This window comes from Bombina bombina, chromosome 2 (genome assembly GCF_027579735.1).
Source record: "Bombina bombina isolate aBomBom1 chromosome 2, aBomBom1.pri, whole genome shotgun sequence".
NCBI lineage: Eukaryota > Metazoa > Chordata > Amphibia > Anura > Bombinatoridae > Bombina > Bombina bombina.
Genome location: NC_069500.1, coordinates 374,462,690 through 374,481,070, shown reverse-complemented (window position 1 = coordinate 374,481,070; position 18,381 = coordinate 374,462,690). Strand labels below are relative to the sequence as shown.

At 39.5% G+C, this 18,381-nt stretch overlaps 1 protein-coding gene across 1 annotated transcript in view; it reads right to left on the bottom strand.

The window, feature by feature from the left end:
* TMEM132B (transmembrane protein 132B) overlaps positions 1-7,391 on the bottom strand; it is an 847,178-nt gene extending 839,787 nt beyond the window's left edge. Inside the window, exon 1 of the mRNA XM_053701851.1 lies at positions 6,513-7,391. Within this exon, the coding sequence (XP_053557826.1) occupies positions 6,513-7,375 (863 nt within the window). The 5' untranslated portion in view covers positions 7,376-7,391. The remainder of the gene's footprint in view (positions 1-6,512) is intronic.
* Between the last annotated feature and the right edge of the window lie 10,990 nt (positions 7,392-18,381).

Sequence of the window (18,381 nt, the reverse complement as noted above, 5' to 3'; positions counted from 1 at the left end):
GTTTATGTAATTGTATTTAATTGTAGTTATTTGTATGTAGTTTATTTAGGTAATTTAATGATAGTGTAGTATTAGGTTTAATTGTAACTTAGGTTAGGATTTATTTTACAGGTAATTTTGTATTTCTTTTAGCTAGGTAGTTATTAAATAGTTAATAACTATTTAATAACTATTCTAACTAGCTAAAATAAATACAAAGTTACCTGTAAAATAAATATAAATCCTAAGATAGCTAGAATATAATTATTATTTATATTGTAGCTATATTAGGGTTTATTTTAAAGGTAAGTATTTAGTTTTAAATAGGATTCATTTAGTTAATAAGAGTTAATTTATTTAGATTTATTTAATTAATATTTAAGTTAGGGGGGCGTTAGGGTTAGGGTTAGACTTAGGTTTATGGGGTTAATAATTTTATTACAGTGGCGGCGGCGTAGTGGGGGGCAGGATAGGGGTTAATAAATTTATTATAGGTGGCGACGGTGTAGGGGGGGCAGATTAGGGGTTAATAAATTTATTATAGGTGGCGACGGTGTAGGGGGGGCAGATTAGGGGTTAATAAATTTATTATAGGTGGCGACGGTGTAGGGGGGCAGGATAGGGGTTAATACATTTAATATAGGTTGCGGCGGGTTCAGGGAGCGGCGGTTTAGGGGTTAATACATTTATTATAGTTGCGGTGGGCTCCGGGAGCGGCGGTTTAGGGGTTAATATGTATAGAGTAGCTTGCGGTGGGCTCCGGGAGCGGCGGTTTAGGGGGTAATAACTTTATTTAGTTGCGGCGGTGTAGGGGGGGTCAGATTAGCGGTGTTTAGACTCGGGGTACATGTTAGGGTGTTAGGTGTAGACATCTCCCATAGGAATCAATGGGATGTCTGTCAGCAGCGAACTTGTACCTTCGCTATGGTCAGACTCCCATTGATTCCTATGGGATCCGCCGCCTCCAGGCTGGCGCTTTGAAAACCAGGTACGCTGGGCCGTAAAAGTGCCGAGCGTACCTGCTAGTTTTTTGATAACTAGCAAAAGTAGTGAGATTGTGCCGCACTTGTGTGCGGAACATCTGGAGTGACGTAAGAATCGATCTGTGTCGGACTGAGTCCGGCGGATCGAAGTTTACGTCACAAAATTCTACTTTTGCCGGTCTCGAGCCTTTGATAACTAAGGCGAATCAGCCGCGCCACAAATACGCTGCGGAATTCCAGCGTATTTGAGGTTGACGGCTTGATAACTAGGCCCCACGGCCTAAGCAGCACTAGTAGCAGTCAGTGCACGAGACAGACAGTGTGCTAATTAGACTAGTGATGGTATTAAAGTTAACTTCCCTGCAGTCCCCCTTCTCTATGCCTACATGCAGACTGAGGGGGATATTTATCAAAGCATCAACTGAAAATACGCTTGAATTCCGCGTCGTAATTGTCGCGAGATTAATCCGACCTAGTTATCAAAGCCTCAAGATCAGAATAAGTTGAATTTTGTGACGTAACATACAATCCGGCAGGCTCAATCCGACGTAGATCAACGCAGATCGATGCAAGTTGAAACCCTGTTGAATTCTAGCGTAATTATGTTTATTCGCCCTCCTATTCAACACTATTTGAAGCTATTATAAAATTATATAAAATTCAACATTTACGCTTGTGTCGTTTCTGACACAGCGTATCTAGTTTTCAATCTGCCACCCTTGAGGTAGCGGATGCCATAGAACTCAATGGGAGTTGGAAAACACAGCAATCTTATGTTCAATGCTGCAAGAGAATGAAGCATATCACCTAATAAAAGTCAATTACAAACTATTAAATATGTATACCCTTCCAAAATCTAATATTATTGCTACACATTTGGTGCACTATATAGAGAAAAAAAAAATACATTTTAAAATATAGATATTTGCACCATGTTTAATGTTGTATATATACGCTTATACAAATGTTACAAGTTATTAAATAGCATTCCCTTTCCGTCATGTTTTTCAATGGTCATACTCTACATTATTCTTTAATTCACTCTTCAAAAAAATTCTAATAATTGACTGTCCACTTTGCACCAAATATGTCGCTACTTGCTACATTGGAAATTAATTCCTGCTCCGAAAAAGAATACATTTCCACTATATACAATAATGTGCTAAAGAGAAATGTGCTTGTTCGTGGACAGTAATGAAATGGTATAAATAAAGTTGGTAAAAACCTGAATAGATGCAAGATTGAGGACTGTTAGTTAACAACAGCTCGATACTCCTCATACCGTACTTGACGCGCGTGTTTTTGACATTTTTTTCATAAATATGGAGATCGTATTGAGATCCATGGCCGAGATGTTTGTCAATGTTTGGCGAGCGTATTGACGCCCGTGAATGCAACATAGTTGACGCTTTGATAAATATCCCCCTGACTCTTCACTTCTCGCCCTGCTTAGACATAGGGCTCGATTTACCAAAGCTGAGACGGACAGGGGCGCATATACGTGCCCCTGTATGCTTTAGCTCGCCTCTGGCAGGGCGAACCCCAGAGGAAATTACCATTGTACACAAGCACTATTTTGCACTCGTGTGCAATCCCACCCCCTGCCCGCACACAGCCAATCACGCACGGGCTGGAGCTGTCAATCTCCTCGGTCAGACTAGACCACGGAGATTGAGATTGAAATTCACCACCTTAGATGACCACTGCTTGCTAAATACGGCAAGCAGGTTCTTGTGAAAATCAAGCCCATAGACAGTGCCCTGACTGGTCAATCAATCTTAATGCAGCACGGCCTGTGGTTCTGCAAAGGGAGCTATAGTACAGTTTGATCATATGCCCCACCCACATTCTTCACATGGCTGGGGTCTGTAAAGCATGAATGGTGCCGGTGTAGTACAACGGCTTCCTACTGCTGTGTCTGCTGTGGGAGCTGTGCAAGTGGCTGGGTATGTTCACTGCAAGGTAATGCCATGTAAGTGTATGTACATTCAATCACCATATACTGTTCTGCATAGCTGGTATATGGTGCTTGCATATAATGAAGAAATGGAACTCAACTTACTCAAGTACTTTTAATTTCTAAAATCATGCAAAATAAGTGTGTGAAAAACCTGCATGCAAAGTTTTGCCAGATGTAAAAAACAATGATGTATTTAACCCCTTAAGGACCACAGCACTTTTCCATTTTCTGTCCGTTTGGGACCAAGGCTATTTTTACATTTCTGCAGTGTTTGTGTTTAGCTGTAATTTTCCTCTTATTCATTTACTGTACCCACACATATTATATACCGTTTTTCTCGCCATTAAATGGACTTTCTAAAGATACCATTATTTTCATCATATCTTATAATTTACTATAAAAAAATTATAAAATATTAGGAAAAAATGGAAAAAAAACACACTTTTTCTAACTTTGAACCCCAAAATCTGTTACACATCTACAACCACCAAAAAACACCCATGTTAAATAGTTTCTAAATTTTGTCCTGAGTTTAGAAATACCCAATGTTTACATGTTCTTTGGGGGTTTTTTTGCAAGTTATAGGGAAATAAATACAAGTAGCACTTTGCTATTTCCAAACCACTTTTTTTCAAAATTAGCGCTAGTTACATTGGGACACTGATATCTTTCAGGAATACCTGAATATCCCTTGACATGTATATATTTTTTTTAGAAGACATCCCAAAGTATTGATCTAGGCCCATTTTAGTATATTTCATGCAACCATCTCACTACCAAATGCGATCAAATAAAAAAAATTGTTCACTTTTTCACAAATTGTTTCACAAACTTTAGGTTTCTCACTGAAATTATTTACAAACAACTTGTGCAATTATGGCATAAATGGTTGTAAATGCTTCTCTGGGATCCCCTTTGTCAGAAATAGCAGACATATATGGCTTTGGCATTGCTTTTTGGTATTTAGAAGGCCGCTAAATGCCACTGCGCACCACACGTGTATTATGCCCAGCATTGAAGGGGTTAATTAGGGAGCTTGTAGGGAGCTTGTAGGGTTAATTTTAGCTTTAGTATAATGTAGTAGACAACCCAAAGTATTGATCTAGGTCCATTTTGGTATATTTCATGCCACCATTTCACCGCCAAATGCGAACAAATAAAAAAAAGCGTTACATTTTTCACAATTTTAGGTTTCTCACTGAAATTATTTACAAACAGCTTGTGCAATTATGGCATAAATTGTTGTAAAAGCTTCTCTGGGATCCCCTTTGTTCAGAAATAGCAGACATATATGGCTTTGGCTTTGCTTTTTGGTAATTAGAAGGCCGCTAAATGCCACTGCGCACCACACGTGTATAATGCCCAGCATTGAAGGGGTTAATTAGGGAGCTTGTAGGGAGCTTGTAGGGTTAATTTTAGCTTTAGTGTAGGTATCAACCTCCCACATGACACATCACACCCCCTGATCCCTCCCAAACAGCTCTCTTCCCTCCCCCACCCCACAATTGTCCCCGCCATCTTAAGTACTGGCAGTAAGTCTGCCAGTACTAAAATAAGAGTTTTTTGGGGATTTAAAAAAAAAAAAAATAATAATAATAATTCTGCTCTGTAGGATCCCCCCTTAGCCCCGAACCTCCCTGATCCCCCCCAAACAGCTCTCTAACCCCCCTCTCTGCCTTATTATGCGCCATATTGGGTACTGGCAGCTTTCTGCCAGTACCCAGTTTGAAATCAAATGTTTTTTATCAAATGTTTTATTTTATTATTTTAAAAAATACTATTTTCTGTAGTGTAGCTGCCCCCCCTCAACCCCCAACCTCCCACCCTCCCAGATCCTTAAAATGTATAATGTTCCCACCCTCTCTCCCACCAAGTACCACCTTACTTATTGTTCCATAGTGTAGGGTTCCCACTCCCGCGCGCGCACGCGCGCACACACACTCACGTGCACGCGCGCGCACCCGCGCACGCGCGCGCACTCGATCCCACCCCCCTTCCCACCGATGGCCACCCACCCGCCTCCCTGGATCAGCTCCCACCCACCAACGAACATAGCCATTGATGGCCAATGCAGAGAGGGCCACAGGGTGGCTCTCTCTGCATCGGACGGCTAAAAAATGTTATAGCAGGATGCCTCAATATCGAGGCATCACTGCTATAACATGAAAGCAGTTGGAAGTGATCAGGATCGCTTCCACTGCTTTCAAAGACCAACGACGTACGGGGTACGTCCTTGGTCATTAACTGCATTTTTTTGCAGGACGTACCCCATACGTTGTTGGTCGTTAAGGGGTTAATAATCTGAGGCACAATTTTATATTGCCAGGAGGCAGAGGCTGCCACAATAATGTCAAAGTTAGGAAAATATTGCAATGCCACATATGAATATTTTAATAAGACTTGCACATGTTTTTGCGTAATGTTATTCCTTATTGGTGTTATTGTTATATATATATATATATATATATATATATAAATATATAAAATTATATTATGTACTTTTTATTTATGTTTGTGTGCCTTGTTGAACATTAACTTTGAAAATGCTATGAAAAAAATAATGTCCTGTTCAAAAAATATTATGACTAAAAATGGCCTAAAAATGTGTGTGTGTCTGTGTGTGTAGGAGCTGGGGGGGGCAGAGTTTTGAGTGTCTAGGGCAGCACAAAACCTAAATACGCCACTGCTTGGTATACTTTGTTGAAACAACAGCAATGCACTACTGGGAGCTAGCTGAACGCATTGGTGAACCAATAACATGAGGCATATATGTGCAGCTACCAATCAGCAGCTCTTGAGCCTACCTAGGTATCCTTTGCAACAAAGGATACCAAGAGAACAAAATAAATGAGATAATAGAAGCATATTGGAAAGATGTGGGTTTTGTGCCCCTTTTGTCTTTTTAACCTTACTTTAACCTAGTAGCATTTTAGCATAGTGCAATTCCATAATAAATGCATACATTTAACAATATATTTTGGGCTCGATTACAAGTGGAGCGCTAATAAACACTCCTGCTTGAGCGATAACTGCTCTAGAAATAAGCTTTTTGTGCTCGTCATGTTGCTCTGTGTTATTGAAAGTAAACTGTTTTCAATCATGCGCTAACCCGACGAGTGCAAAAAGCTGAACTTACATTATCGCGTGCATGTTAATCACATCAATACACAAATAAATACATATGTACATATATATATATATATATAGACAAAAAAAATAAAATATATATATATATATATATATATATATATATAAATCTTGATTGTTCTCAAGCAATTGCTTTTACTTTCAACTCGTAATACCAGCAGTAAGCCAGATGAGCACAAACACCCGCGATAAACCCCTTATCACTTACGCACAAATGTTTGTGCTCCACATAATTGGGCCCTTTAACTTTTATCAATCTAGAAAAGTAGTTTAGTGTTTAAAGCAGGGCTGGACGAATTCTGGAACAATTCCTTTATGCACATTCTATCATCAGCACATTAAATAATAAATGTTTTTGGCTGGCTCATGTGAGTAATTTAAATATTGTCAACTACTGTTCTAACATTTTTCCAATGTCTAAAAGAAAGTACAAAACAACATACCTCAACATAAACTGATGTATAGTGGAGTCTCCAACCATTGCTATGAAAAAGGTTACAATTTCCCCTACTTTAACTGGATTTGGCGGAAAACGTATCACTATATTGTCATCCAGTCTCAGCATAGACATCCTCAGAGTGTCTTGAAAGGGATATACAATAACACTGCCAATCCTTTCCATTGATGGTGAGAGTTTGTATGCAGTGTCTTTTTCTGAGTTACTACTAGACCATTTTGTTTCCTCAGCAGAACACTCTTCATCTTCTTCGGTGGTGTAAATGAGTTGGTGAAGCTCCACTGGGATTCCTTGTGGAAGAGCAGAATCAATTTGATCCTCAGCAGGAGGGGAAGTACTTAACCAGCTTGGTAAGAGCTCAAGTTGTGCTACGCATACCCCTAAATTCCCTTTTAATCTACAACTTGTTGACATTTCCCGATTTCCTATGAGAGCGACCATCTTAACACATGGCAAAATTTCTGCTGGATGATAGTCTTCCCAGTCTCTCCCTGCAATGTAAAACAAAACCTGCACTTTAAGTTTGTTGGAATATATGGAACTTTCAATTATGTGCGATTTCAATTGCCAGTTGAATGTGAATTTGTTGCTAGAACTGAAAGTACTTGTGGTCATCAGTAGACTTTTTGGTACTGTCTGTTCTGCTGAATAGGGCCCATATGTAGCATTTATCCCTGGCGGCACCTTGGCTTTATAAATGAAGACAGACTCTGTTCGAGACTGAAGACTTGAGTTCCTTGTAAGGTCTTGGTTGACCTCTTTTAGGAAAAAGAAGACATCAGCATTACAGATGTGATAATTTACAGGCAGATAAACAGGAAGTGATGAAAATCTCTGCATGCTATCCATTGACACTCGACTCTCTGTTACTGCAAGCAAAAGAAAGAAGAACATTTTTGTAATTAGTATTTTTCAATGTGCTCCTTTAAATGAATTTACATTATTTTTCTTATCATGAACATGAAAGAGCAGTAATTAAACATGTTAAATATTTTCGCATTAATAGGGTAATACGAGTTAAAGTTCTGTACCGTTATAAAAAAATACTAACAGGAAATGCATGTTTATACACTACTATTATTTAAAGTATTCATTACTCACAAAAAAAGGGACAAGTCTACACAAACATAAATACATAAAGCAGGTTTATTAAAGGGACATAAAAGACATAATACTCATATGCCAAATCTAAATTGATGCAGCATAACTGTAAAACGCAGATAGGAAAATAGCACCTGAACATCTCTTTGTATTTTACCTCACAATTTCCTCAGCTCACCAGATTAAGTGCTGTGTAAAAAGTTATCTTTCAGTTACTGCCCAGATGCAGGTAAAAAAAAAAAAAACAAGGAAGAAATGAACAGCAGTCAATCAGAAACAACAGTGCTGAGGTCATGAACTCTTTTACTGTGATCTCATGAGATTTCACTTAACTCTTGTGAGATTTCATAGTAAACTTCCTTAAACTGAATAGGAAAATAACATGAGTGTGTATGAGGCACGCTCCCTTGCAGATCCCGGGACAGCATACTGATTTGCTGCTTAAAGTCCTTTACAATGGGGTGTAATACATAGGACATTTTGAGGTAAAATACCTTTCTTTTTTACATAGAGATGCTCAGGTGATATTTTCTAGTGAGCTTTTTACAGCTATCATATATGCATCACTTTCAAGTGTTTCAACATTTGGGTATCATGGCCTTTTAAGCACAGAAAAAATGAATGTACCAAACATGAAATATATTTTAAAATGCTCTTTTTTAGGGTCGATGATCTAAAGCTCTCTGCTCAGGTGAAATAAGCTAAAATGACCTTCAGTGCTATGAGGTCTAAAAGGTATGATCTAAAAGGTGTGTTTAATACTGTGAGCTTTGTAGCTCACTAAGGGGTATAACCTACATTTCTGTATGCAATGGTGAGAAAAATACATACAAAATTGGAACTAAATCAAACTGCAAAATGTGAATTTACTAAATATCTTTTAATTAAATGGACAAATTATATTCAATATAAACATTAAAACTTGTATTCAAGGTACATTGTCATTTCCAAAACAAATTTAAAATAAAAAGGATAGCAAAATTTAAAGGGTTCCTTATATTTTTATATTTTTAAATGAGTCTAGCAGCATTGGTGAGTGGGCTAAAAAGGGACATTCCTTGGGCTTATATGAAATGTCCTCCCTTTGGGTATCTGACTCTGAATCTAGCAAATTTAGGCAGCCAAGTTTGTTTCAAAATACATATTGTAAAGCAAAAATAAATATTTGCAAAATCAGATAGAATGCAAGGTAAAATTAGCTGACAACAGCGTTATTTGATTTGTTTTTCATCTAACAAAAATGCTGTTACCAGTGCCAGGTGCCCCTGTCATATTCACTCTCCCCTGCACGATTCTGCATATTAGTGATTTTCATTACTTTCTATTGAGGTTATCTTGCTAATCACCAGAAAGTTTGCCCATATGTGGGTTACATTTATAATTATCAGCATGCTAAAAAAGTTTATTACCCTTAGAAACAATAAATAAAAACAGAATTTATGTTTACCTGATAAATTACTTTCTCCAACGGTGTGTCCGGTCCACGGCGTCATCCTTACTTGTGGGATATTCTCTTCCCCAACAGGAAATGGCAAAGAGCCCAGCAAAGCTGGTCACATGATCCCTCCTAGGCTCCGCCTACCCCAGTCATTCGACCGACGTAAAGGAGGAATATTTGCATAGGAGAAACCATATGATACCGTGGTGACTGTAGTTAAAGAAAATAAATTATCAGACCTGATTAAAAAACCAGGGCGGGCCGTGGACCGGACACACCGTTGGAGAAAGTAATTTATCAGGTAAACATAAATTCTGTTTTCTCCAACATAGGTGTGTCCGGTCCACGGCGTCATCCTTACTTGTGGGAACCAATACCAAAGCTTTAGGACACGGATGAAGGGAGGGAGCAAATCAGGTCACCTAAATGGAAGGCACCACGGCTTGCAAAACCTTTCTCCCAAAAATAGCCTCAGAAGAAGCAAAAGTATCAAACTTGTAAAAGTGTGCAGTGAAGACCAAGTCGCTGCCCGACATATCTGATCAACAGAAGCCTCGTTCTTGAAGGCCCATGTGGAAGCCACAGCCCTAGTGGAATGAGCTGTGATTCTTTCAGGAGGCTGCCGTCCGGCAGTCTCATAAGCCAATCTGATGATGCTTTTAATCCAAAAAGAGAGAGAGGTAGAAGTTGCTTTTTGACCTCTCCTTTTACCAGAGTAAACAACAAACAAGGAAGATGTTTGTCTAAAATCCTTTGTAGCATCTAAATAGAATTTTAGAGCGCGAACAACATCCAAATTGTGCAACAAACGTTCCTTCTTTGAAACTGGATTCGGACACAAAGAAGGCACGACTATCTCCTGGTTAATGTTTTTGTTAGAAACAACTTTCGGAAGAAAACCAGGTTTAGTACGTAAAACCACCTTATCTGCATGGAACACCAGATAAGGAGGAGAACACTGCAGAGCAGATAATTCTGAAACTCTTCTAGCAGAAGAAATTGCAACCAAAAACAAAACTTTCCAAGATAATAACTTAATATCAACGGAATGTAAGGGTTCAAACGGAACCCCCTGAAGAACTGAAAGAACTAAGTTGAGACTCCAAGGAGGAGTCAAAGGTTTGTAAACAGGCTTGATTCTAACCAGAGCCTGAACAAAGGCTTGAACATCTGGCACAGCTGCCAACTTTTTGTGAAGTAACACAGACAAGGCAGAAATCTGTCCCTTCAAGGAACTTGCAGATAATCCTTTCTCCAATCCTACTTGAAGAAAGGATAGAATCTTAGGAATTTTTACCTTGTCCCAAGGGAATCCTTTAGATTCACACCAACAGATATATTTTTTTCCATATTTTGTGGTAAATTTTTCTAGTTACAGGCTTTCTGGCCTGAACAAGAGTATCAATAACAGAATCTGAGAACCCTCACTTTGATAAGATCAAGCGTTCAATCTCCAAGCAGTCAGTTGGAGTGAGACCAGATTCGGATGTTCGAACGGACCTTGAACAAGAAGGTCTCGTCTCAAAGGTAGCTTCCATGGTGGAGCCGATGACATATTCACCAGATCTGCATACCAAGTCCTGCGTGGCCACGCAGGAGCTATCAAGATCACCGATGCCCTCTCCTGATTGATCCTGGCTACCAGCCTGGGGATGAGAGGAAACGGCGGGAATACATAAGCTAGTTTGAAGGTCCAAGGTGCTACTAGTGCATCTACTAGAGTCGCCTTGGGATCCCTGGATCTGGACCCGTAGCAAGGAACCTTGAAGTTCTGACGAGAGGCCATCAGATCCATGTCTGGAATGCCCCACAGTTGAGTAATTTGGGCAAAGATTTCCGGATGGAGTTCCCACGCCCCCGGATGTAATGTCTGATGACTCAGAAAATCCGCTTCCCAATTTTCCACTCCTGGGATGTGGATTGCAGACAGGTGGCAGGAGTGAGTCTCCGCCCATTGAATGATTTTGGTCACTTCTTCCATCGCCAGGGAACTCCTTGTTCCCCCCTGATGGTTGATGTACGCAACAGTCGTCATGTTGTCTGATTGAAACCGTATGAACTTGGCCTTTGCTAGCTGAGGCCAAGCCTTGAGAGCATTGAGTATCGCTCTCAGTTCCAGAATATTTATCGGTAGAAGAGATTCTTCCCGAGACCAAAGACCCTGAGCTTTCAGGGGTCCCCAGACCGCGCCCCAGCCCATCAGACTGGCGTCGGTCGTGACAATGACCCACTCTGGCCTGCGGAAGTTCATCCCTTGTGACAGGTTGTCCAGGGACAGCCACCAACGGAGTGAATCTCTGGTCCTCTGATTTACTTGTATCGTCGGAGACAAGTCTGTATAGTCCCCATTCCACTGACTGAGCATGCACAGTTGTAATGGTCTTAGATGAATGCGCGCAAAAGGAACTATGTCCATTGCCGCTACCATCAAACCTATTACTTCCATGCACTGCGCTATGGAAGGAAGAGGAACGGAATGAAGTATTTGACAAGAGTTTAGAAGTTTTGTTTTTCTGGCCTCTGTCAGAAAAATCCTCATTTCTAAGGAGTCTATTATTGTTCCCAAGAAGGGAACCCTTGTTGACGGAGATAGAGAACTCTTTTCTACGTTCACTTTCCATCCGTGAGATCTGAGAAAGGCCAGGACTATGTCCGTGTGAGCCTTTGCTTGAGGAAGGGACGACGCTTGAATCAGAATGTCGTCCAAGTAAGGTACTACTGCAATGCCCCTTGGTCTTAGCACCGCTAGAAGGGACCCTAGTACCTTTGTGAAAATCCTTGGAGCAGTGGCTAATCCGAAAGGAAGTGCCACGAACTGGTAATGCTTGTCCAGGAATGCGAACCTTAGGAACCGATGATGTTCCTTGTGGATAGGAATATGTAGATACGCATCCTTTAAATCCACCGTGGTCATGAATTGACCTTCCTGGATGGAAGGAAGAATTGTTCGAATGGTTTCCATTTTGAACGATGGAACCTTGAGAAACTTGTTTAGGATCTTGAGATCTAAGATTGGTCTGAACGTTCCCTCTTTTTTGGGAACTACGAACAGATTGGAGTAGAACCCCATCCCTTGTTCCCCTAATGGAACAGGATGAATCACTCCCATTTTTAACAGGTCTTCTACACAATGTAAGAATGCCTGTTTTTTTATGTGGTCTGAAGACAATTGAGACCTGTGGAACCTCCCCCTTGGGGGAAGCCCCTTGAATTCCAGAAGATAACCTTGGGAGACTATTTCTAGTGCCCAAGGATCCAGAACATCTCTTGCCCAAGCCTGAGCGAAGAGAGAGAGTCTGCTCCCCACCAGATCTGGTCCCGGATCGGGGGCCAACATTTCATGCTGTCTTGGTAGCAGTGGCAGGTTTCTTGGCCTGCTTTCCCTTGTTCCAGCCTTGCATTGGTCTCCAGGCTGGCTTGGCTTGAGAAGTATTACCCTCTTGCTTAGAGGACGTAGCACTTGGGGCTGGTCCGTTTCTACGAAAGGGACGAAAATTAGGTTTATTTTTGGCCTTGAAAGACCTATCCTGAGGAAGGGCGTGGCCCTTACCCCCAGTGATATCAGAGATAATCTCTTTCAAGTCAGGGCCAAACAGCGTTTTCCCCTTGAAAGGAATGTTAAGCAATTTGTTCTTGGAAGACGCATCCGCTGACCAAGATTTCAACCAAAGCGCTCTGCGCGCCACAATAGCAAACCCAGAATTTTTCGCCGCTAACCTAGCCAATTGCAAGGTGGCGTCTAGGGTGAAAGAATTAGCCAATTTGAGAGCACGGATTCTGTCCATAATCTCCTCATAAGGAGGAGAATCACTAGTGATCGCCTTTTCTAGCTCATCGAACCAGAAACACGCGGCTGTAGTGACAGGGACAATGCATGAAATTGGTTGTAGAAGGTAACCTTGCTGAACAAACATCTTTTTAAGCAAACCTTCTAATTTTTTATCCATAGGATCTTTGAAAGCACAACTATCTTCTATGGGTATAGTGGTGCGTTTGTTTAAAGTAGAAACCGCCCCCTCGACCTTGGGGACTGTCTGCCATAAGTCCTTTCTGGGGTCGACCATAGGAAACAATTTTTTAAATATGGGGGGAGGGACGAAAGGTATACCGGGCCTTTCCCATTCTTTATTTACAATGTCCGCCACCCGCTTGGGTATAGGAAAAGCTTCTGGGGGCCCCGGGACCTCTAGGAACTTGTCCATTTTACATAGTTTCTCTGGGATGATCAAATTCTCACAATCATCCAGAGTGGATAACACCTCCTTAAGCAGAGCGCGGAGATGTTCCAACTTAAATTTAAATGTAATCACATCAGGTTCAGCTTGTTGAGAAATTTTCCCTGAATCTGAAATTTCTCCCTCAGACAAAACCTCCCTGGCCCCCTCAGACTGGTGTAGGGGCCCTTCAGAAACAATATCATCAGCGTCCTCATGCTCTTCAGTATTATCTAAAACAGAGCAGTCGCGCTTACGCTGATAAGTGGGCATTTTGGCTAAAATGTTTTTGATAGAATTATCCATTACAGCCGTTAATTGTTGCATAGTAAGGAGTATTGGCGCGCTAGATGTACTAGGGGCCTCCTGAGTGGGCAAGACTGGTGTAGACGAAGGAGGGGATGATGCAGTACCATGCTTACTCCCCTCACTTGAGGAATCATCTTGGGCATCATTTTCTCTAAATTTTGTGTCACATAAATCACATCTATTTAAATGAGAAGGAACCTTGGCTTCCCCACATTCAGAACACAGTCTATCTGGTAGTTCAGACATGTTAAACAGGCATAAACTTGATAACAAAGTACAAAAAACGTTTTAAAATAAAACCGTTACTGTCACTTTAAATTTTAAACTGAACACACTTTATTACTGCAATTGCGAAAAAGTATGAAGGAATTGTTCAAAATTCACCAAAATTTCACCACAGTGTCTTAAAGCCTTAAAAGTATTGCACACCAAATTTGGAAGCTTTAACCCTTAAAATAACGGAACCGGAGCCGTTTTTATCTTTAACCCCTTTACAGTCCCTGGTATCTGCTTTGCTGAGACCCAACCAAGCCCAAAGGGGAATACGATACCAAATGACGCCTTCAGAAAGTCTTTTCTATGTATCAGAGCTCCTCACACATGCGACTGCATGTCATGCTTCTCAAAAACAAGTGCGCAATACCGGCGCGAAAATGAGACTCTGCCTATGATTAGGGAAAGCCCCTAAAGAATAAGGTGTCCAAAACAGTGCCTGCCGATATTATTTTACAAAATACCCAGATTAAAATGATTCCTCAAGGCTAAATATGTTTATTATATGAATCGATTTAGCCCAGAAAATGTCTACAGTCTTAAAAAGCCCTTGTGAAGCCCTTATTTATTGTCTGTAATAAAAATGGCTTACCGGATCCCATAGGGAAAATGACAGCTTCCAGCATTACATCGTCTTGTTAGAATGTGTCATACCTCAAGCAGTAAAATTCTGCTCACTGTTCCCTCAACTGAAGTTAATTCCTCTCAACAGTCCTGTGTGGAACAGCCATCGATTTTAGTAACGGTTGCTAAAATCATTTTCCTCTTACAAACAGAAATCTTCATCTCTTTTCTGTTTCAGAGTAAATAGTACATACCAGCACTATTTTAAAATAACAAACTCTTGATTGAATAATAAAAACTACAGTTAAACACTAAAAAACTCTAAGCCATCTCCGTGGAGATGTTGCCTGTACAACGGCAAAGAGAATGACTGGGTTAGGCGGAGCCTAGGAGGGATCATGTGACCAGCTTTGCTGGGCTCTTTGCCATTTCCTGTTGGGGAAGAGAATATCCCACAAGTAAGGATGACGCCGTGGACCGGACACACCTATGTTGGAGAAATAATTTGCTTTAATGTCTTTTTAATACTAGTGTGAGCATGTATTTATATGATTTTTCTCTAAGAATATTTATAATTCACATGTCCTACAAGTAACCAATCTATCTGACTTCCTGTGTGAAAACATTGTATGGCAACTTATTTTATTTGTTTTTGTTTTTATGTGGGCAACTGAAATCTATGCACAATCTTAAAATACTTAAATGACCACTCAATACAGTAGAATTGCATAAGACAGATTTTATTTCTGACAAATGTATTTTTCTTTCATTTTCTGGCTTCCTGTACCATGTGAGATACATCAGCCAATCACAGACTACTTTACGTGTGCCCTGTGAGCTTGTGCACATGCTCAGTAGGATCTTGTTCCCCATAAAGTATGTATATAAAAAGACTGTGCAAACTTTGATAATGGAAGTAAATTGGAAAGTGTCTTAAAACTGCATGCTCTTTCTGAATCCTAAAAGTTTATTTTGACTTGAGTGTCCCTTTAATAGGAAACAAGAATTATACAAGATAATTCAATTAACAGATTCATATAATTGCAAGCAATACATTCTTAGTAGTTTTAACTTTATTAATTTTTGTTTTTAATTCCCAAGCTACAAAAGCATATTCTGATATTTGTTTTTCATTTAATGAATTTTCAGATATTTTTCTATTAAACCAAGATATGCCCCTCTTAAAAGGCCAAATTGGTTTTCAAGAGAACAAAGCTGTTGAGTATGAAAAATTAACAAATCATGTGATATGTGTTTTCTACTAGAAAAGGTAAAGAGGGATGTTATCTCACCATGAATTTAACTCAAGAGCTTGTTGTATAAGGGTTTTGTATGGATTAGTTTCAAATTTGAGAACCCTGGGAAAAACCTGGTGAGGCCCTTGGCACACACATTCTCATGGAATGGAATGAGCACTAGAGTTAGGAAAACACCTTCTATAAAATATTACTTTTATTTAATGCTTATAAGATATATTCTGTATGTACTTTTCAATACATTGATTTAAGGATATCACTAGCCGAGGATAGGTGACTTCATCAATGTGACAAACTTTTTATTTGATTTTAATCAATGTTAATAATTTAAAGATAACCGCCAATGTTTACCTTTTACTGTCATTCAAATACTCTATAACATACTTCCCTTCTCTTCTTTGTTAAAGGGACACTGAACCCATTTATTTTTTCTTTTGTGATTCAGATAGAGCATGCAATTTTAAGCAACTTTCAAATTTACTCCTATTATCAATTTTTCTTCGTTCTCTTGCTATCTTTATTTGGAAAAGGAGGCATCTAAGCTTTTTTTTCATTCAGACCTCTGGACAGCACTTTTTTATTGGTGGATGAATTTATCCACCAATCAGCAAGGACAACCCAGGTTGTTCACCAAAAATGGGCCGGCATCTAAACTTACATTCTTGCATTTCAAATAAAGATACCAAGAGAATGAAGAAAATTTGATAATAGGAGTAAATTAGAAAGTTGCTTAAAATGTCATGCTCTATCTGAATCACAAAATAAAAAAAATTGGGTTCAGTGTCCCTTTAAATCACTTAGGGCCAAATTTATCAAAGGATCCGGCTGCAGACTCGAGCTTGCAGCTGAGAGTTAAGAAGCAGCAGTCATCGGACTGCTGCTTCTTAAATCACCTTGCCACCTGTTATGTGGCGTATCTCAATCCCCCTGGCCCTATTCAACTGCAGAGATTGACAGCCCTTGCTCGCATGCGATTAGCTGCGACATTAGCCATAGTGTTCAATGATAAATGCGGGGATGCAATGCCAGGTGGACAGGGACAAAGATGTATGCCCCTGTCTGGCGGACTTTGATAAATCTGGCCTTTAAAGGTGCTAGATACTCATCATGTATTTTAAAGAGAATGTTTTACCTGTTCCATATATATACATATCATGATCTCAGATAGGTGATGCTTATGACCCTAGAAGTACTTCGTGAATATATTACAAATATGCATATAGACATATAGCTTTTTTTGACACATTAATTACACCAAAATCTTAGTCATTTTGTTAATGCTGCAGCCGAGGGTTATCCAACTTAATATCCTCTGATCTAGATTTCAAAAATATTATCCTAAAAAGTCCCTTATTTTCTCAAAATACAAGTTTGGTCATTTTCATTCAGATCAATATATTCCATTGCATGGATTCGTAGGGCTATATGATGTAAACATCGCCTGCTCAAAGCTACTTTTTCTTGCCAACTCTCGCAGGGCTGTCCCGGTGGAATGATCGTAAAAAAGGGGCAGTCCCTGCGAGTGGCGAGATGGCTCCTATTGAAAGTATTGGAGCTCGCAGGATAGGGACACTTCGCTTCTTAGAGCGAAGTTATCAGGGAGCAGGGGGAGCACTTTAAAATTAAAATACTGCAGCCAATATAACTCACATTATGCTGCTTTCTGCATAGAGCATCTTACATTCGCCTATATTTTCGTATATATGTGTTTTTCTATTAGGATTATAAGTATATTGAGTGTTCTGAGAAAAGCTTGCCACAATTTAGTTGGCGAGAAAAAACTGTGAGATCTGCAGTGCGAAAATCTTTATAGAATTACGCTGGGATTAGAGAGACATTTTCATATACGCCCATGTTCAGCCCATGTTAAGCCCATTTTACGAAAAAAACAACAATTACGCTTTGCATTTTGTATTTATAAGTACAAATTTCGGTATGATGTTTGCACATCCAGTGCACTAAAATTACGATTTAAGATGTGCATATTTAATTAGATTTATTCCTGTGTAAATTACACACAAATTTTACGTTTTTTGTTAAAATATACAATTTTTGGGGAAGAATTTTGTTACGATTTTTGATGCACCTTAACAATACAATTTTTCCCTGCTTATTTTTTGTGTGATTGGGTCAAATATTTGTTTTGTTTGATGTTTAAAATACAAATTTTATTGTGCATTTTTCATATGGAAATGCAGTATACGCCCCTTAGCGAGACACCCTGTTTGCAGGGTAAAAAGTGGCTTTAGATCATTCCACCAGGGAAATAGAAGGACTGGCGAGCATTCATTAATAATCTCGACAGCCCAGAGAGCTTTTAATCATCGAGTCCTTAGTGTTGTATGCCTGGAGTTAAACCAACATAAAGATTATCTAAATGTTATCTGAATGGTACACATGAACTAGCACTATCTAACTATGAAAAACTGTCAGCCTTCAACAGTTTAGAAATCAGTTTAACAGCCTACCAAGGGGACAAAGCAATCTGATGATAAAATAAATTGGAAAGTTGTTTAAAATGTAATGCCCTATCTGAATTGTGAAAGTTTAATTTTGACTAGGCTGTCCCTTTTAGTTATCTCAAACATATCAAACTTGCGTACATATCCACAAAATTAGTGTCAAGAGTACAAGATAAGTTTTTTTAAGTAGGGAAATTAAGCTTAGGAATGGGATAACAAAAAAATCAGATTTTTGCAG